Source organism: Indicator indicator, chromosome 32, assembly GCF_027791375.1.
Source record: "Indicator indicator isolate 239-I01 chromosome 32, UM_Iind_1.1, whole genome shotgun sequence".
Classification (NCBI taxonomy): Eukaryota; Metazoa; Chordata; class Aves; order Piciformes; family Indicatoridae; genus Indicator; species Indicator indicator.
In genome coordinates, this window is record NC_072041.1 from 2,082,642 (window position 1) to 2,106,334 (window position 23,693).

The following is a 23,693-nucleotide window of genomic DNA, read 5'->3' on the forward strand; positions in this document are numbered from 1 at the left end:
CTCTAATAATAGGAACTTCTGTATCACTAGGGGAGGAGAACTAATGATCTGAGGATTGCAAGAGATTTGGAAAAAGATTAAAAGCCTCTTGACATGAGCAAGTCTGTTGGTTATGTTAGTATCATTAAAGCAGTGCCTGTTTCCTTCAAGAAGACAAGCTGGCTCTTTAAGTTAGCTCAGAAAAACCAGTCTGTGCTTTGATAGCATTTTAATTTCTGCTAGATTTGTTACGAAGCTGGTGTTTCTTTAATTATGTTAACTTTGGTTTGTGCATTCTTTTTTTTTTTTCCTAGAATTTACATGTTTGACAGCAGAAGTTGGCTTTCTACTGCAGTGAGAGAAAATGTAAGTAGAGAAATAAGGTAATTTTCTACGGTTTGAGAAGCTCACACTGTATTTAAAAAGTGGTTGACTTCAGGTTCTTAGCTGCTAATCTGTGCAAGCCTGAAGTGCTTGTTTTCTGCTTCAGCATGTGTATTCTTGTGTCAACAGGAAGGATTTTAAAATGGCCAGGAAACCTGTTAAATAATAGATGTTAGTGCCTGCTTTCCTTCAGAAATGGAGCTGGCAGAGCAGAGGGAGACCGCAGATGAAACTGTTTCATCTCAGTGGGGCAGGCAACTGCAATAAATAAAATTATGAGAATAGTTACTCTCTCATGAATGAAAAATTACTTATCCTCCATGTTTGATAAAAGAAGGGCAAATTTCTTTTGAGCAAAGTGGCTTTTATCAGAATGTTCCTTTCAATGTGTCAGTGTTACTTAAAGAGAACCTGAAAGATTCCAAGTTTATATTCTTTGTAGTTGTAATAATTGCTGATACTCTTGGAACAGTGAAATCTTTGTTACCTTCCAGACTGTAACTTAAAACATTTGACTCTTGTGAAGCCCCTTAGCCTTAGGAGCATTACTAGTTACCCATGTGCTGTGTAGAAGGTATTATCAGTTAAATTTGTTATCTTCAATTATCAGATACCTTTCTTTTTAAAGCAAGCAGCAAGCTAGTACCCACCTCCTTCTCTAAACCTGTCTTCTGAGGTGTCCTCTAATTAGTTCCTTTGGTCAACCCTAGACACCTCCAGTGTTCTTTTTTGGAGGAGCAGAAGCTGAAATGGAACACAGTGTTCCCAGTATAGACAAACCGTTGCTTTTACTGAGTGGCATTTTGGTATTTTCAGTATTTTGTGTCCCATTTTCTATATAACCTGTTGTTTTAACCTGAGCAGAGTATTGATGTCTTTGAGCTTTCAGGGCATGTTCTGCAGGAATTTTTTTTCCCTTCCAATGAGGTTTGTATCACAGAAGCTTGTGTGACTGTACATTTGTGTTCCTGTATACCTTTCCTTTGATTTCGAACTTCTAAAATTATCTAGACCATTCTTTTTTTTGGTGATCATTGTATCTGGAGATGTGTGTATTTCAGGATCGGGAGGCAGCCCTGAATTTCTTTTTTTCTGTGTTTTATATTTTTGATCATGTAAATGGGAGAGAGATCACCTCGGATTTCCACAAACAATTCTCATCTTGCTGTGTTTTCTGCTGAATAAAAGTCAACTAGGAGTCAGTATATACTTCTGATTAAATAACAAAAAAGCCCTCAGCTTTTCAAAGCTAACATGATGTCAAAACATTGGAACTAGCAGTGGATTGTGTCTAATGCCTTTGTCGTTGTGAAAACGTACAAGCTGCTGTGCATGTTGCTAATAGGATTTATGGTATCTAATAGATTAGTACAGCTTCATTTAATCAGATGACCTGCTATGAGACTGTCTGGGAGGCATAACATGAACTCATTATTAAGGCTGTAAAGTTTTGGCTCTATTTTTGCAAATGTGTTTTGCTTTTCTCCTCTCTGTTTTGAACGCACTGGAGTGATGCTATTACCAGGAGAGATGTTGAAGGAACTAATATCAGACAGCCTGTTCATTTGGGAGAGGGGTGATTTGGCAAACCTTCTTAGGAAATTACTATGCTTGGGTAATACTCTAACAATATAAATTTCAACCTCTGTTACCAGAGTTTGCATCAGCAGTGGCTTGGTGGGATTGCTTCACTTGTTGGCAGTAGTAGCAGTGTAGTAGTGAGCTTTACCTGCAAATTAAAAATACTGCACTGGGATCCTAAGTATATCTCCTTTTGCAGAAAGGATGGGGAAGGTTTGTAGATTTCGTCAAGCTTTCTGTTCAGTTCAAAGATTCCATGCAGAGTTGGTCAATATATAATTGACTGCCTGGACATGTGTGACTTTCCTCTTACGCTGGAATATAGCTCATAGAGCTTAGAGGAAACAACAAATGCAGAAGTTGTTACTTGGACATGATAAATCCTTTTGGCATAGTTGAATTCTCAAGTTTTAACATAGAGGGAAAGTAACTATTTAGGTGAAGTCCATTGTTGATTTGCCTATGTGGGAAACAGAGGAGCAAAGAGACTCTTCTATGGGTAACTCAGAGAGGAATAGAGACTTGGGGCATTTGAAATAGTGAAGAGTAGTGCACTACCTTGCAAGTGCACATATTGTTGTCCCTAGCAAGAAGAGAATTATCTAGGAGGCATTCTTGTCAACAAGATTAGGGGGAATTAGAGCAGAGACACTTAAGCACTTCAGCCTCTGGAAAGGTCTTGAGTGAGTTCAGCAAAGTGAATGTTATTCTGGAGAAGCTGCCTTCAAGAGCACAGTAGGTTACTCAAAAGAAAGGGAGGTAAGCTTGAGTTTGGCTGCTAATTATTTCTTCACAGCTGTGGTGATCATCTGGAAAAAGGAGTTTGGAGTTTGAGTAATGACTCCTTGCATGAGGTTTGCCTTAGAAATCTAGTAACTTCTTTCAGAACCCCAGAAATAGAAGCACTGTCTTTAAAGAGCTTACAGTTTCTTCTAGAAACTTCTAATAAAATGGGGTTAAATGCCTTTGAATATCCAACAGCCTCTGGCTTGTTACTTCTGTGTCTGTAATATGAACAAAGCTGTATTAAGAATTCTCATATATTGAGTGAAGATTGATTAAAATGGTTTGGTTTTTTTACATATACATTTTCCCATTCTTGCTGTTCTAAAGATGATTATTATTTTTTAAATATTAAATACCAATAAACTGCAGTTTTACAGTACAGCTAAAAAGTTCACAAGAGGATAGAACCCTATTTTATTTTTTCCCCATGATCTCATATTTCTGCCATAAATTTAATTGCCTAAGACTTGGTGTAAAAGAGAGAGGAATAGCCAAGTTGGTTGACTGGTTGTCCCATAAATTTTACAGCCTGCTTCAGAGAGCTACTGTATTTTAATGCCTTTGGCTTCATTGGGATTTTTGTTTCCTGAGTTCAGTCATGTTGGCAGGAATTGGAACTTCCTGTTGACATTGAAACAACAAAGGCTACAAAGGGAATGTGGAAATCTGGTTTAAACAATTCCAGTGGATGCTGTTAGAAATGTAGTTCAGCTTGGGGTTGCTTGCAGTGCATAGGGAGTAACTTGTAACTCTAAAAGTGTATTTAACCTCAAGATACAAGCCTATATTACAGATGATGAAGAAATCAAGGGTTGTGTGCATTCGCTATTGGTTGTCAAGCAGTGAACATTGAAACATGTCTGACCCAGCAAGTGACTGGGGGTCAAGAGCCATTGAAGCTCCTTTAGGAATAGTAGTTTTTAAGTTCAATGAACTCCATGCTGTTTGTGATAGTGGAGACAGTATCTTTCTGTAGTGTTGGCAAACCATTTGGAAGTTGTTCATTAAAAGGAAGCTTTCACTAAAAGAGTGAGTGGTAGTCCTGATGTGGAGCTCACAAAGAATTTGAGGAGCTTAGCTGCACAGGAAGTAGGGCAGGTTATGTATATGCACGATAAAAAGCATTTGTTAAATGATTCTGAAGGTTGGGTTTGTTAGTTGTGCTTAATTCTCATAGACTGGGAAGGAGTTTGGGTTGCTCTGCCCCTGTGTACTTGGAAGAGAATGGAGGCTAAGTGCTGGGGTAGGATCATCTTGAATTTGCCAGTAGAGTTTTTTTCTGTAACTGAAGTGTACATCCAGTTCCTGTTAGGCCTTTCAAGGTGCAGTGAAGGTTTCATTTGTGTGAAGACAGACATCTATTGCTAGTTAAGCTGTGACAACCCATCAGCTGGGGCATGTGACTGGAGTCCCTTCAGCATTTTGGCTACAGCTTGCTCAGTGTCACTGTCTGTGTGTCACTGCAGCACACACTCGCCCTCCTGAGCTGCTCCGTCTGGCTGTGTCACTTGCAGCAGTGCCCTTCAGTGCACGCTATATTAAGCAATAAGGCATAAGCATGAAATAGGTTTGCATGATTTGTTTTGAACTCAGCACATGCAAATTATCCAGAATGAAACTGCAGGGCTCAATTTTTGTGAAATGAACTTTCTCAATGTGGCTGTTTGCCCTAGGATTAGTGTTCACCTCCTTAGGCCTCTCTTCCTATTCCCTACCAAGTTTTGTTTCATTGAAATGGGAGAGGATTCTATTGCACAGTGCGCAAATTCTGGGAGAAATAAATTGGCACCGTTTTAAGCTGTATGGTACAGGGGAATGTAGCTGCTATGCCTGATATTGGATTATTCAGCCTATTATATTTTTAAGTCGAGCTTCACATAAAATCTTCAACATAATTGCCTGTAACTGCAGCTGGAATTGTGGTGTTACGAATCTGTATCTTAACCCTGTCATTGAGTTGTTCTGACCTCATGCAAAATGCTTAAGTTTTGAATTGTAATTTCTGTCTCTGAAATAGGAATGAGAATCTCTCTAAATTCTTGTGCCCTACCTGAAAAGGTTGGTATTTGCTTGGTGGAAAATGTGCTTCTATATTAACTTAGAGAATGGCAGAAAGAGAATTGGATATCAAAAAGCTAAAAGATGTGGAAAATTGCAGTTTATTCTTAAGAACAATTTTTAGAGTTTCCTAGTTCCTTTTCTGGTGAGAGCAGCACTTAGTATTGCAGTGTGTGAACTACATAGGAGCTGTAGACAGTGATGACTGCATGCTGAGAACTAGAGACCCAGCCACAGAGTACTTGTCTTAAAACATCCTGAAAAACAAAAGAGCAGTGAAGAGAAAGGAAGGTGGTCATAAGATAATAAAACACTCTTGATGGGTTTTGTCTTAACTGGATTTTGGACTAAGCTAAACAAGCAATATTAAAGGGGCTCAAAGATGATCCAGGAGCCAGAAGAGAGAAAGGAGACACCTTGAAGAGAGAAAGGAGACACCTCGTTTCACAGTAAAGCAAAAAGGCTTTGAAGTTCTGGGAATGGAGGTTTTAAGACAAAACGGAAATTCCTGTTCCAAAATATTTGGGATTTCAAAGGAGAGCAGGAGTTTATAAGTGGTGATAGGACAAGATCTGACATTTGTTCCTTGAGGTTCTTGGTTTGGAATACTGGTCACGGAAGAGAACTCTCAGATAAGTCTGATTATGTGGGACAGCAATATTTAGGGAACATTGAAATCCTCATACCTTTCTCATCAGTGATGTTTGCTGCACTGCTTTAATTTGCTTTCACAATATGTTCCCTGTTACTCAGACTGGATACAAGCGTGGAAGTCACCCTCATCTTTCTCCTTGGGAAGGGCTTTAGGAAAAAAAGCAAACCCCACATGCTTGCAAAAAATAACTAAGCTGATTAAGTCTTATTAGAGTTACATGTAAAGCTGCTAGCTACTAGCTTTGTCTGTTGGCAATGGTTCCTCAAGCTCCTCCCTTCAACCTACAATTCAAAAATTACTATTTTATTCTGACATGTTAAAAACAGTTTTGGAAGTCTCAAGGAGACATTTTTGCAGTTAAGTGTAATCCTGAACAACATTTGTGAGTGATCTCCTTTTATCCAGATAGCAGAGCAACATTTCTCACAGCTAATGTGTTGCACAGCGTGCTCATAATGGATCTTTTTACAGCATTTTGCAAGTGCTTTGTGTAGGTCTGTAAATACTTAAGATGCTTATTTTTTGATGGGAGGATTCCTTAATCTAATCTTAAGATGGTGCAGGGAAGTTCTGAGTGTCATGTCTAGTGTTATCTGCTGCTTTACTTCAGGGAAATTTGAGTTTATACAAAACCGAATCGAGAAAAACTTAATAAAACAAAAATGAAAGAAAGAACTAAGTCTCTAAATTACATTTTATTTCTTGTAACTACCACATTTGTGTCTGGCAATGCCTTACTCTGAAGATTGCAGAAATACCTTCACATATATTCCAATACTTGATCCACTCTGCCTTTTTTTGAAGTGCTGTTTGAGCTGGTTGAAAGAAATTGTTTAGCAATTTCAAACTATGATTTCTACTAATTCTCACTATTATCACCTCTCCTTTCAGATTTCTGATTGTTTCAGAGGTGGCAGTGGAGCACACCTTTAGCACAGTAAAATGAGTGAGCTCGACCAGTTACGCCAGGAGGCTGAGCAACTGAAAAACCAAATCAGAGTGAGTATTGTGTCAGTGGATCTCAAAGCCACAGCATGGGTGAGTGGTCATTTGAGCATCCTGAGGTGAACAGAGAGAAATGATACATCAAGTTAAATGTTTCCACAATGGCAGAGTTAATGTTGTAGATATTTAGGAAGGGAAGCACATGTACCTGCATTAGGAAATTGCTTTTTTATCTTTAGTATTTACTAGAAAATAATAGTGACAGAAAACAATACTGAGGTTTTTCTGAGCCAGACCATCACCAATGCTGAGTGACCTCCTGCTTAAAATAAGGTCAGCTGTGAGGTTATTCAGGGCTTTGTCCAGTAAGGACTTGACGACCTCTCAGGGTGGAGACTGAACAGCCTGTCCAGACACCACTTGACTGTCCTCATGGTGCAAATCACATCACCTTTCTCTCAGGATGAAAATGTAGCAGTTAGCTTGATATGCTCAGTGTGTTACGATGACAGCAGGTTGTGATCGGTTAGGCTGGCTCCTCCATGGATGAGAAGCAGAAATGCTTTCTGAACCTTGTTTTCAGGGTGCTTGGTCAGGTTGACAAAACAGAGACCTAGAAATGTACAGAACTTCTGATTTCTGTAACTTTCCTCCATTGCAGGATGCTAGGAAAGCATGTGCAGATGCCACCCTGGCTCAGGTAAGCACTTGAGAGTTACCCTGATGGTCTTAACCTACTTATTAATTTTCACATGATGTTGCACTTATGTCTGAACTGCTTCTGAACCTGAGCTAATACCTTTGCAACTTGCTGAACTGTCACATTTTGATCCTTCTGGCTTGGATGCAGTCAGTGTTACCTTGGGGAAAGGGAAATCTGTATTCTGAATAGTGCATCTCATGGAGATATTGTGGTTTATTCTAAAAACCTGGTAGGAATTTAGACTGAAGCATGATTATGGCAGAGGAAAATGTGGCCATACTTTGCTTTTCTGGTTTTCTAGAAAACCAGAAATTGGTTTACTCATCGCCTACTTCAGTCCATTTCCTTGAATGCTGACTATTAAACCTGTGTGTCTGAGATGGTTGGTACAGAAGTGATTACTTTCAGTTTATTAATTTAAAATGTCATTAATTTTATATGAGGCACAATGTTGAGTATTTTTCAAGATGAAGAAGGGGGGAAGGAGGAAAGCTTCAGTGTTAGTCAATAGGAAAGATGTCCACCATGACAGGAATTTTGTTGGGACTTTGTTATCTATTTATCTGAGTCCTAAGCTGGGTTGATAGCCTTTGAAAAGAAGCAGAGATCTTTACTCAAATGCATTTGCTGAAGAATTTTGTAACTTGAAGACATGAGGAGCGTGCAGACGTTATCCATAAAATAAACTTACAGACTCTTGGATCGTTGGGATGTGTGGTGCTTAGTCCTGGAACTATGTTGTGCTGGTTTGTGTGGTTGCTTTTTGGTTTTGTTATTTTTGTATTTTTTTTTTAAACTGGTACTTCTTTCCAGACTGAAGGACTGCCTTATATTAAATTTGACAGTGTTAGGACAGCTAAAGTGATTACTTCCTCACTTGGCTATTCAATTCTTGAAGATAAAAGTAGTCTTGGAGGAAGTTAAGTAAATGAGGAATACCATGAATTTAATAATCCCATACTTGGAAGGGAAGGCCATTTGGATCTGAAAGCAAGTTATTAATTAATCCTTAGAAAGTGGAGACCTTTAAAGCCTGATATACTTCCCCACACCCACCCTTCTGGAAAGAAACAGTCTACCACATTTATCTATAAGGAGTAGGAAATGCAGATCAAAAGTCTGAAATTCTAGAGGTCTAAGAAGATACGACCTAAGCATGGCAATGTCTGAGGGCCTGCAGGAATGCCATTGAGAGGCTGCTTTCTGCCTTTAGTAAAGACAAAAAATGGCTTAAGTTTGGATTAGGCAATTCAAAGCCTCAGTCACTACTCAAGGAACTTTGGTCTGCACTGGAGTGCTCTTTTAAATGTAATTGTGTGTGATGTGTTACTTTTGAAACTATGGAGTGTATGACACCGTTTCTTTTGCAGATCACAGCCAATATTGACCCAGTGGGGAGAATTCAGATGCGCACTAGGAGAACACTGCGAGGACACCTGGCTAAAATTTATGCAATGCACTGGGGGACTGATTCCAGGTGGGTGCTAGTGAGACAGAATCGGATCTTTGGGAATTGAGTGCACAGGACTCTCTTTTTTTCCTGTTCCTACCACTAGAAACCACTAATTCCAAGAAATTCAGAAAAGCAAGAGAAATGAGAAACATCCAATATGGCTTTTTTTCTCCTAATGTTCTATTTTTTTGTTAGTGCCAAAATGCAGTCTTTTTCTACTTGTCTGCAAGCTAGAGCTGTTGTACCACATGAGGGACTGTGAAGATGGAGTAGATTTCGTTATCAGTTGTCTTTTTTTGCTTAAGTGTCTTCCTGTTAACCACTGAGATTTAGTTGAAAGAAACAAAATGATACCCATATCAGCTTCTTCCACTCTCCTTTCAAGAATTTTCAGGCACGCTAATGGCAGCACATTTTCAACCTTCTGTTAAAACATCTTGCTGCTGCCACCTTGCAGGGACAAAAGAAATTCCCCTTAGGAATTTTTAAGTTACAGGTAAGGAGTTTGTAAGTTGCAGCTGGCCTCTTTTCCTACTTCAGTCTTGTACACCTCAGTTTTCTGTGCCTTGAAAGAAGCTGATTTCTTACAGATATGTAGAGTTCATTGCTTCAGGCATCTCTTTGGCATATAGCTTATTTAAAAGATGGGAATTAAATTTCTTTTTTGGCAAAAGTGTTTCAAGACAGCTCTAATCAAATATAACCTAGAGCAAAAAAAAGAAATAATGGAGGGAGACTGAAGTACCTCAATGATTACACTGTATTGTTCAGCTTGGAATGGTCAGAGGAAGATGCACAGAGCAAATTTTAATACCATATTGGAGTATTTTGTCCAGAATGACTTAGACAATGTGGAGACGATACAGGTTTTTGTGTCAGTGTAGCTGACCTTTGTTGAAGCACATTAAAAGCAGGTAAGAGCTCTGAACAATGAATTAAGTGCATTGTGTTTCAGACGTGATTGCTGGGTGGGGGAGTGAGGTCAGGTAGAGTAAAAATCTTCCCAATGTTACCCCTTCTATTAGTGCTGTCTTTGCTGTGTTTTCTTATCATTTCCCATTGTGCTTCAGGGCTGTCTTAGAACTTAAATTCCTATTTTAAAAATAGGAAAAAAGAAAACATGTAGATAGTGTTGATTCCCAAACCCCATGAGTGTGAAACAGCTGTTTAGGACATGCAAGCAGTGATTCCATGCAAGTTTTTTCCCTCTGATACCAATACTGTGATGTTAGTTTAATAGCTACACTTGAGCCTGAAGTTAGAATGTGCTAACATGAGGGTGTTGCATCATACTTAGCACTGAAATGGAGTAATTTCAAAACTATTTTTCTAGTGCTCATAACTGAATGGGTAATGCCATGCTTGGCCTTGATGGTGGAGACAAAATGCCCCAACACAAAGATGTTCATCACAAAGCTATTCCTTCTTGTCTTGCTACAATGTTTGTTTACTTTGTTTCCTCTCTAGGCTTCTAGTTAGTGCCTCCCAGGATGGCAAACTTATAATTTGGGACAGCTATACTACAAACAAGGTAAGGCTAACTGACATGTTGCTATGTAATTCAGTTGTGAATATGAAGGAGGGAAATGTTAGCTGTCATGATTCTGGCTGCATTACTTTCATAGTCCTAAGATCGAACTCATGTTGCCCCTTTAAATTAATTTGACAGAGTTGCTGAAGCCTGTTGTGCATAGGAGAATGTGTGTCACTTCATAGGGAACTGACTTTATTTCAAATATATTTTCCTGTCTTAGCTCATTGTTGTCTCAAAAATAATTTTGTCAGTGCACTTGAGCAAATAGCATGCTGCAGAGGACAGAGAAGCAGAAGCAACACAACTCCAGCAGCAGCTCATAAAGCTGAGATTATTGTTGAATCCTAGTTGTGGAACTAATGAATCCTTACCTTTACTGAAGAGTAAAGTAAAAAAACCTAAACAAACAATACCCCAAACCACAACCCTCTGGAATTAGAAGCAGCAAACAGCTTGGTTTTATGCTCAGTTTGACTGGGTAACACCCTGGAGCAGTTAGTGCAACAGCACTGGAATGCCAGTCTGCAGATGTGCTTTGGCCATTGCAGCACAGAGTGGAAGTAACACAGGTCAGAATTTTCCTAATGATAAAATGGCTTCAAGTGACTATTTTGATGAGTTCTTTAGTAGACAGCTTCCAAAAAAGAGCTAATTATGGTTTTAGTGCAGGGTATTGTTTTTTAACTGCTGGTTGCTGCAGGATGACTGATTACATTCTGTTCTCCTGCTGCTATTGTCACCTTTACCGTAAGAAATGCAGGAAGATGTTAATACTGCACAAAATCTCAGGATATGATCCCCTTTCTGAAGATGTTAAGAGCAAATTTGAAGGATGAGCGCAAGGAGTTAACATGACAGAACAGGTTTAGCTTCAATACACTTTTAAATCGAGTTCTTGAAGCACAGAATGAGAAGGAACCGTGGGGTAGTTATTTAAGTCTGAAGCCTGATTGCTTGCAGCGGGTTTCCAAAGAAGGATTTAAATGACAGTGAAAGGAGCCGATTTCCTTACTTGCCATTCATAGCATCTGAGCCTGGAAATGGCAGTTTTGCTGACTGCACTTGGAAGTCAATATTTTCCTGAACCTATAATAAACCAGTAGTAATCAGAGCACTGCAATGAAATAATTTAGTTTTCACCAAAGTTGTTGATTAAAGCAGATTCAGGAAAGGCAAATCTGAGGTTTTAATTATGTCATGACTTGGTCTGACGAGCTACATATGCAAGTTACCCCCAGAATAGTTTGATACTCAAACAGCCAAAGACTTCTTACTGTTTTCTTGTCCTTTTGACAAAAAGATGATGCATGTCTTCGGAGAGAGGTGAAAACCTTCCTGGTGGTGAATTATTGAATCAGTTGTTGCACAGATGCAATACATGAATGTGTTGCTTGCAGGTGCATGCCATTCCCCTGCGCTCATCCTGGGTGATGACTTGTGCATATGCTCCTTCTGGAAATTATGTGGCTTGTGGTGGTCTTGATAACATCTGTTCCATTTATAACTTGAAAACTCGTGAAGGGAATGTACGTGTCAGCCGTGAACTAGCTGGTCACACAGGTGAGTGCCTGCTCAGAATGCTCTTAAGTTACCTAAGCACAGCAATTAGTTGTGTCTCTCTTTGTGCTCTCCTTGTTTCCACGGAGAGTGTCATCCAAAACACAGCAAAACAAAGGTAGATTGCTCTAGAGGCTGTCAGCTTGGCTCCAGAGAAAACCTCTAATGGTGTTAGAGATATCTTTGTTTAGGCTGACTTGCTGTGATCCCAGTGTATCTCTGTGCTGCTGTACTGGTTCAATTTGGTGCAGTCTGTAAGGAGCAAAATTAGATTTTGTCTAAAATTTTGGAGCTTCCTATATTAAAAACTGCTTGTGTTGTGTTTTATGCTTATACAGTAGTTCTTAATGCATATTCAGGAGATGAGGAAGCAACATACAAGCAAGCCAGAGTGCAATGTGAAGAGTAGTCTCTGTTCTAACTCGTCAACTTCTAATTTTGTTTTCAGGATACTTGTCATGCTGTCGTTTCTTGGATGATAATCAAATCGTTACCAGCTCTGGTGACACCACTTGGTAAGCAGCAGAGTTTGGACATGATCATTAGTAATGGCTTTGCACAGCTATGCTCTGTTGCTGAAGGAATCTTGCTCCTTCATAAATCTGATAGTCATCTAGGAGACTGTGTGATTTAATCATCATTCATGTGTCACGTTTTTACTTGGAGAACTCGGACTTTCAAGTGTGTTAGCTTTGGCTGCCTGTGTTCTGAAGAGCATGACCTAATTCTCTGTTGAGATGGTATGGGAAGTGTTTTTTTGCTGTAACTATTTGGTTTAATGACTTCTCCCAGTCTTGTTTAGTATTCAGTATTTATTACATTAAAAGTTCTACTTGGGCCTTTCTTATGCCGCATTTATGCCATTACTGGGAAGAGCTCCTAGAAAATAGTCTGCAGTGACAGCAGATGGATTTATTGAGGAGAATGTAGGTGTATGTCTTAATAAATACTAGCTTCTGAACAGAAAAAGACCTCAATCTTTTACATACGTTTTTCTGTCTAGTTCTGAAAAGCATTACAGCTCTCCCAAGCAGCAATTCCTAGAGCAAAGGTGGTCTAATAAATACCTCTCTTATACAGCATCAGTCTTTTTGAATGCCTTAGTCCGCAGATTCTGAGCAGCTATTAAGTATATACTTTATATACCAGTTTATTTTTAAATGTGTCTTGGTGGTTTGTTGTGTTTTTAAAAAAACAAACCAACCCAAACAGGATTTATTAAAATTAAGCTCTTTGTAATAGAGCTACTTCAGGAGTTACTGTGGTAACTCTGCAGTTGCCTTAACAGTTTGTCCTTGACATCAGTTCAGGCCAACTTCAAAGTACAGCTGCCTCTTGTTTGTCTGGTGCAAATCTGCCACTGATGGCTCTGGTTTGCTGAGAAATTACAGAAATTAAACCCCCTTAGTCCTCCTTAAACATTTAGCCCTCTCGTTAGGGAGGTGATAATGTTCTTTCATCCTTCTATACCCTTTGATTATCGCTGTAGTAGTGATTTTTGCTGTCTTGGGAAAGTAGAGCAGCTTTAAGGTGGCAAACACAATTCACAAAGTTACACATCCTCAGAGAGTGTTGGAGAATGAGAAGTGCTGTGTCACCTTTTGCTGTAGCCTTAGCACTCCTGCTATCAGTAAAGCTTGTAGCAATGCTGGACAGCAGTCAGTGGCACATCGCAAGAGTTTTGTAGCTAAACAGCCATGAGTGTTAGCAATTGGTTTTTTGCACTGTTTTGCAATTATAAACCCTTGGTATTTTAAAATTTAAGGTAGCTTTTCAAATCTTCCTTGTACAATTATCTTGTAACATAGCCAAATAGTTCAACAGAAAATGTTTGGGGTTTTTATAACTCTTTGTATATTTTTTTTTATTTAATACTTAACAGAGTTTTAGTTTTTCAGCAGTGATACAACTGTGCAGGTTTACACAAGAATTCTATCAGTACAAATGAGTTCATTTTTTGCCTTGTTAATTGTTCTTTCAAGTGCTCTCTGGGACATAGAAACTGGTCAGCAGACAACTACGTTTACTGGGCACACTGGAGATGTCATGAGTTTGTCTCTTGCTCCTGATGCCCGGTGTTTTGTTTCTGGTGCCTGTGATGCCTCTGCCAAACTGTGGGATGTTAGAGAAGGAATGTGTCGGCAAACCTTCACTGGCCACGAGTCGGACATCAATGCCATCTGTGTAGGTATCACCTCCAGCATGGATGTGGGATTTCAGTCTATGTATTTCTCTGTTCTTAGGCATGCACTGCATGATGTTGGCTTGTTTTCTTGAACAGTTTTTGTAGCTGAGGGAAATACCTGAAATGTGTACAATTTCAGATCCATTGTGGTAAGCGGAGACAGTGGCTGTTCATAGAATCATTAAGGTTGGAAAAGATCTCAAAGATGTGCAGCCATCGATCCAGCATCACCACGACCTCTACATCATGTCCCACTGGGCCCCATCTACACATTTTCTTCAGCATCTCCAGGGGTGGTGACTCTACCATCTCCCCTGGGCAGCCTATTCCAATGCCTGACCCCTCTTTCAGGAAAAGAAATTTTGCCTCGTATCCAACCTAAACCTGCCCTGGTGCAACTAGAGGCCATTTCCTCTTGTCCTATCCCTTGTACTTAAGAGAAGAGACCAGTACCCATCTCACAACAACCTCTTTTCAGGTAGTTGTAGAGAACAATAAAGTCACCCTTCAGCCTCTTCTCCACAGTATGCTCTTCGTTAGTCCACTGTTTTTGCCCATATGCCAGTAGTGTAGAGGTGAATACTCTTCCTTGCTTTATTTTTCCGCTCAAGCTGTAAAAAACTGATCTGCTCAATAAGACAGAAGAATAGAGTCTGAAACGTGTCTTTTTTTTTTTTCCTTTCTTCCCCTCCTTTATCAAAGTTCTTCCCAAATGGCAATGCATTTGCCACGGGCTCGGATGATGCTACCTGCAGGCTCTTTGATCTTCGGGCTGATCAGGAACTCATGGTTTATTCACACGACAACATCATCTGCGGCATCACCTCCGTAGCATTTTCCAAGAGTGGACGTCTGCTCTTAGCTGGTTATGATGACTTCAACTGCAATGTCTGGGACACACTGAAAGCTGATAGAGCAGGTAAATGTTTTTTGATGACGAATATTAGAAACACTGTGTGAAATATTGAATGTGTGAGTTGAGTCATATGCACAGACCACTCCCTGCCTCGGCTTTAAAACTCTGGTAACTAGTGTTGGGTGACCAATGATGATAGTAGCTTAATGATAAACTGGAATCCAACTAAAGGACAGAAGGGAACAATGAAAAATTGCCATTAAAAACAAAGTTTTGGGAGTAGAGGGCTGTTGTTTATTATTAGACTATCTGGCATTATTTATGTTCAAACAATTCAACACTTATGTTCATAGATTCAGGGAATTGTTTAGTTTGGAAGGAACCTTAAAGATCATCCAGTTCTAACCCCTCTGCCATGGGCAGGGACACCTTCCACTGGTTGCCCAAGGCCTCATCCAGCCTGGCCTTGAACACCTTCAAGAGGGAGCATCCACAACTTCCCTGGGCAACCTGTTCCGGTGTCTCACCACTCTCACTGGAAAGAATTTTACTAATGTAGCAGTAGTTGGACAGTCAATCAGAGAAACAAACACTGGAGATAATATATTGAGGAAATTAATATGAAATTTATGGTTTAATGATTAACATAATTTAACTTCAATTCTTTAAAATGAAAGCAGTAGGGAAAAAAAACAAAACAAAATGGAGAAAAGGTATAAATTAGGCCATAAATGTTTTGTTATCATCAAAATAGGAGATGAGAACAAGGGCCTGTTCTCTCTTACCAAATGAAGTATTCTGGGCTTCCAAAATTATCCAAGGTGGGTTGTAAGAGCAGACAAAAACCATCAACCAAGCAAAATATTCTTCCACATGCAGCTGAAAGGCTTAGTTTCAAGTACATTAGTTAATGCAAATTGACTCATCACTTTGAGGGCAGAATATACTTTGGGCACTCAGTCCATGTTTTGTGAGCAGCATTTGGTTCTGTTTGCAAGTTAATGGATCAAAATCCAGTTATTTCAGTACTGATGCATGTTATGGAGAGGCCTTATCTGTGTGTTGGGATTGAAGACTCAACGTTCTTGTACTTTGGTTATTGAGACAATAAATGTGTATATAAGCCTATATAGGGATGAATTAAGAAATTGCTCTTGATTAATGTCCAGGTTAGTTTGCAGTTGGCTGTATTTAAGTACTGTAAAACAGTTCCATGGTTTTCCCTGTGTTTTTTTCTGTGAAAGACCTTCATGAAGAAAAACACAGCAGGAGGTGGTGATTTTGCTTACTTGTAGAGAGGAGAAACGAATCTTGTATACTGCTCTGGGTTTATGGTCCACATTCTCACGAAGTGTGATTCTTTATTGTCAAGTTTTAGAACTGATTTAAACAACTACTTTGTCAAGTATTCTGCTTAGTGAAATCTTCTGAGCCTGAAGACTGAGGAGATTTGACACTTCTGTCCTGCCTGATTCTATATTAAACCCCTTTGTGGTTATGTATTCAGTTAAAATTGTGTAAGACTTCTTGGTGCTCTTCTGCAGCTCTTGGTTATGCCAATGAATCTTGATCTATTAATGCTATTTCCACAGTCACTTCTAGGTAGCTCCTAGATACTCTGTTAGCTCTGGCTTATGCATCGTGCTGAATTTCTCGGGGTTGTGTGGTTTGTTTTACCGCTCATAGTTTGGCTTCTGCTGCAGAAGTGCACAGCTCTGTGCTGAGGCTTTAGACATGTGTATGGATTTAATAGGATCTGGAGATTACTGGTGTTACTCACACAGCATTACTGCTGTTGGAAAGTGCATCAGAAATGTGACTTCTTTCACTCAGGACTCCTTCTGTGTGAAGTAGTGTCTTTATTGCACTGAATGAACAGTTAGAAATACACGTTTTTAAACACAAAACTTTGTGAGCTAAAGGTGACTTAATTCATGTTCTTATTGGAGAACAGTAAATGGAGGGGAAAAGCCCAAAAGATCAATGAGGAGAGTCTTGTGAGCAGTGTCATCTATGTAGCAAGATTAATTTTAAGTCTTTTAAGAGTATCTTAGCTCAGTGCTGCGGACGAGAAAGAACTTGAATGTAATTAGATTTTCTTTTTACCTCCTCGAAACTGTTAAATGGAAGGGCATAGAGGAAAATGTTGGCTCCTTTAATTTTTCTGTTTCGAGTCTCAATTCTTTTTTTAATAGTACTATAATTGAATTGTAGCAGATTTCTGTATTGACAAATAAATTGTATGTAGGAGTTTGTCTTGTAAGTGCTTGTAAATGTAGTAAGACAAGATTAGATGAAAAGTGCTTTAATGCTCATAACATAATTCAGCTTAACTTCTGATTTTGCACATAAAGAAATTGTAAAATCCAACTGATCTTTTTCACTGTGGAGAGGAAATCGTAAGATCTGTGCAGTGCAGAGTTACGTGTTTATTGCTGTGACATTGTCAGGAGAAGTTGCACAACTCTCAAGAAACCAATGAAGGTCGTAATGGGGGGAAGAGACAACGGAAGTTTTGGAGTAGTGCATTTACTGAATTCCCCCCGTGGAAACCCATCTAGTTATACTTAAATTTGTGCTCAGAAAACCCCAAATCAGTTAAAAATGGCACCCATTTTGTTTAGGAGGTTTGAAAGTGCTGGTTAACCAGGCCAAACTTGTGCCATGGCGTTACTGGACCTGAAATCTGAAATGATCCCAGTAATGAAGCATGTTTGTTACATGTTCTTATTTATAGGTGTCCTTGCTGGTCATGATAACCGTGTCAGTTGCTTAGGTGTGACTGATGATGGGATGGCAGTGGCAACAGGATCATGGGACAGCTTCCTCAAGATCTGGAACTGAAGTAGGTAGGTATCCAGCTCATTAGGGCTGTCCATGCTAGTATACAGAATGCTTTTTCCCAGGTCTGAGCAGTGCTGTTTTACTGATGCTGCAAGCTTGTAGTTCAGATTAGGAAAGTCACTGAGGGCTAAAAAAAAAAGGAAAACAAGCAACACATTTGTTTTTTTGGAGGCTATTTGTTTAATGTATGCGATGCTGAGCTATTTTTGGCATGTTTTATTTCCCTGGTAGGGATGACTGTACAGTCTTCTGAGCCCCAGTTAGTAAATAAATGGCGTTCTTGAAAATGGTGAGATAATGGCTAAATGCGTCAGTGGGTGGCCAGAGCAAAGCTTGAAACTTGATTACACTTTATCAAAGTGCAACTCTTAATAAATCTTTCTGTGTGTCAGAAGAGCGTCGGACTCCATGACTGGAAGAAGTTTCCAACGGTTGAAAATTAAAAATTGATAGCATATCCAATCCAACCATACTAACTTGGACCCCCATCCTCCCCAACTTCAAAGGGCAAGATCTTTTCCGTCTCCTGTTGCTGAAATGAAGAGCACAATTACCTTTCCAAGAAGAATTTCTGTGTTGTAAGCAAAATGAAATTGTGCATTCCTTTTGGGACCATTTTTTTCCTTTTATTTTTCCTTTTATTTTGTTGTTGTGGGTTTTTTTTTCCTCTTTTTGTCTTGAGAGTTTAAAAATGAAACACTATCATAAAAGCATGACCAGAAAATAAACTTGAGCATAATTGTGAAACAGTTAGCTTTCACTGTAGTTTCCAAGTTGAAGTTAAGGACTTTATCTCACACACTTGCAAATTTTAAAGTCAAGTTTGTAGCAGGACTTTTTGTGGTTTTGTTTTTTTTTTTCAAGTTTCCTTTTTAAATACATTTCTTTGTGTATTTAATTGAGCAAAACAAGGGAGTCCTAGCCCAGAGCACCTGGGAGTTAACGCTGTAAATTTAGTCCCTAATTTTTTTTTTTCTAGTATCACAGATAATTGTTGCACAAAACTTGGCATATATAGGATAATGTTAAGCAGTAAGGTAACCAAGCACATGCTGTAAAAGGTAATGAATGCTTGTTTAAAGAATCCTTTCACCTTTTATGGATAACAAATGCAATCCTTGGTCCCTCCTGCCCCCCCCCCGTCCTTTTTCACCACACTGATTTTTTTAATCTGTTTTGGTTTTGTCCACTTGAAAGGGCAGTTTCTATATCCTAACACTATCCTATAAGTCTCAACAACCAGGAATCTCTGTTTTCAAAAGAGACCTATCCTACACTTGGGTATTGAGTCAATTCTTTGTGTATGAAATGATGTACAAATCAATGTTTTGAAAATAATGATCTTGAACTTTCTAAGTTAAAACAGAAAAAAAAAATAAACCTTTTTTGATTGTTTGCCATATTGGGTGGGTTTACTCTTAGAAATCGCATGCTGTAGAAATGCTAAAAAAGTGCATATTGGACTAAGTCCTTAGATGTTTTTTCTTTGAAGAAATAACCTGTTTAAAAAACCTGTAACCATTGTCGCTGTATTCATTCATTGTTGCTACTCTGTGCATAAATCTATGAAGAACTCAAGTACCAAGCTATGCACGTCTTGGAGTAGCGCGAGAAGTCACTTTTTTTTAATTTCCTTTTTTTGTTTTTTTTTTGTTTTTTTTGGTTGGTTTGTTTTTTTGTTTGTTTGTTTTGTTTCTGTTTTGTTTTTTAAAGAAACAGCCTGTTCAAACAATCGCTGTCAAAAGATTCTGGGGTGTGGGAGGAGGGAACCTAAGACCATCTTCTTTATAAATCAGTTCCTCACAGCCAGTTGTTCCTCTTGTAGGATGAGTCCTTTGCATCTGATCAGAGTCATTTTTGTAATGAGCGGGTTTTCCTGGCTTTCTTTTCAAATAAAACGTTAAAAGCAGCAGTGTTTGGACAGCAGATTGTTCTGTTAAACTTTCCTATCTTCTCACTGTATCCAGAAATGCTCCTTCCTAGCAGCAGTAGTAGCTTTTCTCCATTTTGTTTTTTCTGCAACATTCTGTACAAAAATGTGCTGTAATTGTGCGTTAGGCCTGGATTTGGCATAAAAGATGAATTCCCTCTTACTCTTTCATGAAACTACTCTGTAGAGCTTTCTCCACGCCCTGTATCCCTCTTCACCTTTTGTATTTAATTTTAAAGTCAGTGTACTTCAAGAAAGCTGGATGCAAGATAGATACTATATTAAAATGTAATGTTATTTAAGATGTAATAAAGCAGTTTGACATGAGTTTTGACTGATCTGTTTTGCAGCTTCTTGTTCAACCCACAAGATGGCTTCTGGCAGGATTTGAGTTACGAAAGAAACAGGAGAGAAGTGTATGCTGCCCCCAAAGCCAACTGCTCAGTGTTGTAAAGTGGCCTGGAGTTTTAATGGTTAATTGGACAGGATATGCAGTGGTAGAAAGGTGTGTGTTGATACAGAGGGATGTGGGGTTTGGTTTAAAGCCAGCTGTAAGATGAACTAAAAACCATCATGGTTTTTGTTACTGGAAAGTGTCTCCAGCAGTATCCAAAAGTGGATATGTAAATGTGCAATATTTGCTAGTGTGGATGGCCAGCACGTGGAGCTTAGTGGCTGCAGGCACTTTCTCCATTCTGAACTATTCTGAAAATGGATATTCCTTGGGTTGATTGCTAGAGCTACTTGAGAGCTTAATCAAAAACTGCTGGCAGCTCTCTTAGCTCCAAAGGAAAGTGGCTGGTGTGATTCATGTGGTACACATCACAAAAATGCTTTGTGGAATAGAAAAGGGTGCAACACTTGAAGGAGGAAATCAGAGCAAAAACGTTTAGTAACTTCTTTTAAAACTTTTGTATCCTTTAATAGGGAAAGAATTGAGTGGAACAGCTTGTTATTGCCACTTGAGGATCTGGCCAAATAAGCTCTTTTGTCATTGTTAGCTGTCCTTACTGTAGGTACTAAGAAGGGTAAGTAGTTGTCATTTTAATGCTCAGTAAGAACAAACTCTCCACAAGGCAGGGTAATATCTAGAAAAAGCTAAGAATGGATTTTTATACCCACAGGAGCCAATTCCTGAAATGAGCTGTTGAAAGGCAGTTGGTTTAACAACTTGGTGTTGGTCCACATGAGGGTTTTGGTTTGTATTTTCAGTGGGTGAAGTCTCTTCTCTTGTTCTGGCCTAAACAGAAATGGTTTTTTTACATCAACCAAGAGAAATTCCAGTGCCATGGCTCGGTTTCATACCAAACATGGAAATTCTCAGCCCCAATGGAGAAGTTTTTAAAAGCTGTATGGAAAATATGATGGTGACATTAATTAACTAGCAGCCATTAACTGGGAGCTTTGGGTTTTTGGACTGTAGAGTACTGGTAAGTAGCCCAGGGCTGGAAATGCTTAAAATTGGGAATTCATATTTAGTCTTTTCCAGTTCCAAATGGTATGGCTGTTTTTTCCACTCTCATGGTATATTTTCATTCCAGTGGATGTTTTCTTGTGTGACTTCGTCTAGTCTATAATAAAATCAATGCAGGCACACTCTGCTTTACCTTCCTTAATCTCTGCCCATATGCTAAATTACTGCTTTCCACCCCTTTTGAGGGCACCTTTGCTGGCAACAAAATGCCTGCCAGGATAGTAACTTCTTGTGTTAGGAAGCTAATGTGCAGTTACAATTTATTTGAAATGCAAACAGTTGCAAATGGTTCTCATTACAGACAGGGCTTCAGTTAAATCTGGAGCTTTAAACTATACTATTTAAATAGCACACTTTCTGTGTGCTTGGCTGTTCAGAGACCTGCAACTGAGAAAAATGGGTATGCAAAGTGTGAAGCACTGAACTCTCCTGTCTTTGACTTTGGGCCAAGTCTTTTGAGTTTCAAATGCCTCTAATTTTAGGGTGGACTTGGATTAGTACTCAAATCAAAATGGTTTATGTAATCTTACCTATAGCAACCCTCCTGTAGGCTTTGAAAAGACTCAGATTTCAAAAAAGCTTCAGCAAGCTGCTGCCAAATTTGTAGAGCAAGGCTTCATGAAGTGAGCACGCTAATATGTGAGAATGGTTTGGCTTTGCTTGGTCTCTCTGGCAGCACTGGCAGTTTCTTACCCATGGGCTCCTGACTATGTTAGATGTACAAAAGGATGAAGAGTGGAGACTTTGCAAAGGAGGATGGAGTAAAACTTTGTGAAGCATAATAGATGAGGAAAGTGGACAAGAGCAGTGGATTTGAGGTATTTAGATAATGAATGGGTGAAGAGATGGGAAAAGAGGTTACAGATGTCTGGTCCTGGCTTGGAATAGCCAGGAATGTCATGGTAATAGCATGGACTTCATGGGACTGGAATGCTCTCATGGAGCTGGGGAGGAGCCAAGTGAAGGAGGTAACAGGTATCTCAAACTCAGTACCTAGACTTAAAACTTATATAATGTTTTCTGTGCCCCCCCCTTCCCCCCGGCCTTCAGTTGATTGGTGACTCCAATGTGTTTTAAAAGATAGGAGGTTCTGCTGCTAGGATAAGATCAGATCAGACTTGGGCCTTCAAACTTTTGACCATTAAGTGCCCTGGTATGCATCAGCAGGGAAATGTACTTAAAATTACTGATTGAATCATGCCCTATAAGAGCTAAAAATATAAAGATCTGTGTTCTGGGAAGTGGCAGAGTAAATAATCATGAAACCTGTCACCCTTGCTGAGTTCTGCATACCTTGGTCTGAAACAAATCGGGATACTGTGTGGCATTGTGATTAACACTACTTCTAGTGTAGGTGTAAGCATGAATTCAGATTTGAGGGGAAAGAATAAAAGAATCAACTAATAAACATGCTGGAACAGCAGCTGGCTATTTTTGTATAGCAATGTTCAGTTGTTCTTCATCTCCTCTTTGGAAAGTCTGCTTCTGCTCTGAGTATCAGGCCACTTGATGGATGCAGCTGAACTGGTCAGTTTCTATTGATACTACATTCCAGTTTGTAACAAACACAATGGTTTGGGTTGGAAGGGAACTACAAGATCATCCAGTTCCAACCGCCTGCCATGGGCAGGGATATTTCCTAGATCAGGTTGCCCAAGGCCTAATCCAACCTGACTTTGAATGCTTCCAGGATTGGAGCTTCCACAACGGCTCTGGGCAACCTGTTCCAGTACCTCACCACCCTCATGGGGAAGAATTTCCTCCTAGTACCTATTCTAAGTTTAGCTTCTCCCAGTTTGAAGCCGTTACCCCTCATCCTGTAACTTCCTGCCTTTTAAACAAATCCCTCCCCAGCCTTCCTGTAGCCCCCTTCAAATACTGGAAGGCTGCTTTAAGATCTCCCTGGGGCCTTCTCTCCTCCGGGCTGAACAGCCCCAAACTCTCAGCCTGTCCCCACAGGGGAGGTGTTTCACCCCTCAAATCATGGCCTTCTCTAGACCTGCTCCAATGATTCCATGTCATAATTCTCCTAAAGTATGTGAGAAGTTGATTATTTTTACTTCTGTTTTCTGGTTTGGGCTTGTATGAGACAGGAAGGAAGAAGAGCTGGAGAAAGGCTGAAAAGAACAAACACTAGACTGCAGTTTATTGCTGTAGAACAGGCATGCTTAGCCCATTCCATTGTCACCCCTGCTGAGTGGCTCTGTCACATGAAAACTGCCTCTGCAGACGTCTCATATCCTGACTGGCAGCTGCTTGCATCCTGTCTGATGTGCTTTTTCCTGGCAGTGTTAGTTGCTGATTTAAATGTTACTACTTTGGTCCAGTGTACCTGATGAGTTAAAAAACTCCTGCTCTGTCTCCTTAACCATCACTGGATGCTTTCTCTTTTCTTACTGCTGAGCTGAGACCTAATTTGGTCCATGGGCTGGCTCTATCAGTCACTTGGGCTGAGAAAATGAAGGCCTGGTTTCTGCTGTGGCTGGATGTTGTTCCAGGCTTGACTGCTTGTGTTAAACCATCTCTCCAGGAAATGCTGTTCAGACAATCCGCAGTTCCTGTTTCCTGACAGGGGATGGTCCATGATTGGCAGGTTTCTGGCCTTCTGACCACAGGGCCTCACGTTTGGATCTGTACTTTGCTACCTCCTAGTTTGCAACCTGTGCAAATTTAAGAGGGTTAAAATGCAGACTGGGGAGAAGTTTCCTTCTGTAGCACTGAGGAGTTAAAGCAGTTCAGTGGAAGCAGGAAAAGCTTCAGCTCACATTC

General features: G+C 39.6%; 1 protein-coding gene across 1 annotated transcript; it reads left to right on the forward strand.

The window, feature by feature from the left end:
* Positions 1–299: 299 nt before the first annotated feature.
* GNB1 (G protein subunit beta 1) lies at positions 300–17,520 on the forward strand. Its single transcript, XM_054395087.1, has 10 exons — positions 300–345; positions 6,335–6,442; positions 7,050–7,088; positions 8,462–8,568; positions 10,012–10,075; positions 11,476–11,638; positions 12,084–12,150; positions 13,618–13,819; positions 14,523–14,739; positions 17,414–17,520. The coding sequence occupies exons 2-10, from the start codon at positions 6,386–6,388 to the stop codon at positions 17,518–17,520; spliced, it is 1,023 nt and encodes a 340-aa protein (XP_054251062.1). The 5' UTR covers positions 300–345; positions 6,335–6,385.
* Positions 17,521–23,693: the final 6,173 nt, after the last annotated feature.

Bases quoted from the DNA above. Each gene is read 5' to 3' on its own strand.
- GNB1 (XM_054395087.1), top strand. From the start codon at position 6,386: ATGAGTGAGCTCGACCAGTTACGCCAGGAGGCTGAGCAACTGAAAAAC. The intron at 11,639-12,083 runs GTGAGTGCCTGC...TTTTGTTTTCAG, and splicing joins TGAACTAGCTGGTCACACAG to GATACTTGTCATGCTGTCGT. The intron at 13,820-14,522 runs GTAGGTATCACC...CCTTTATCAAAG, and splicing joins CGGACATCAATGCCATCTGT to TTCTTCCCAAATGGCAATGC.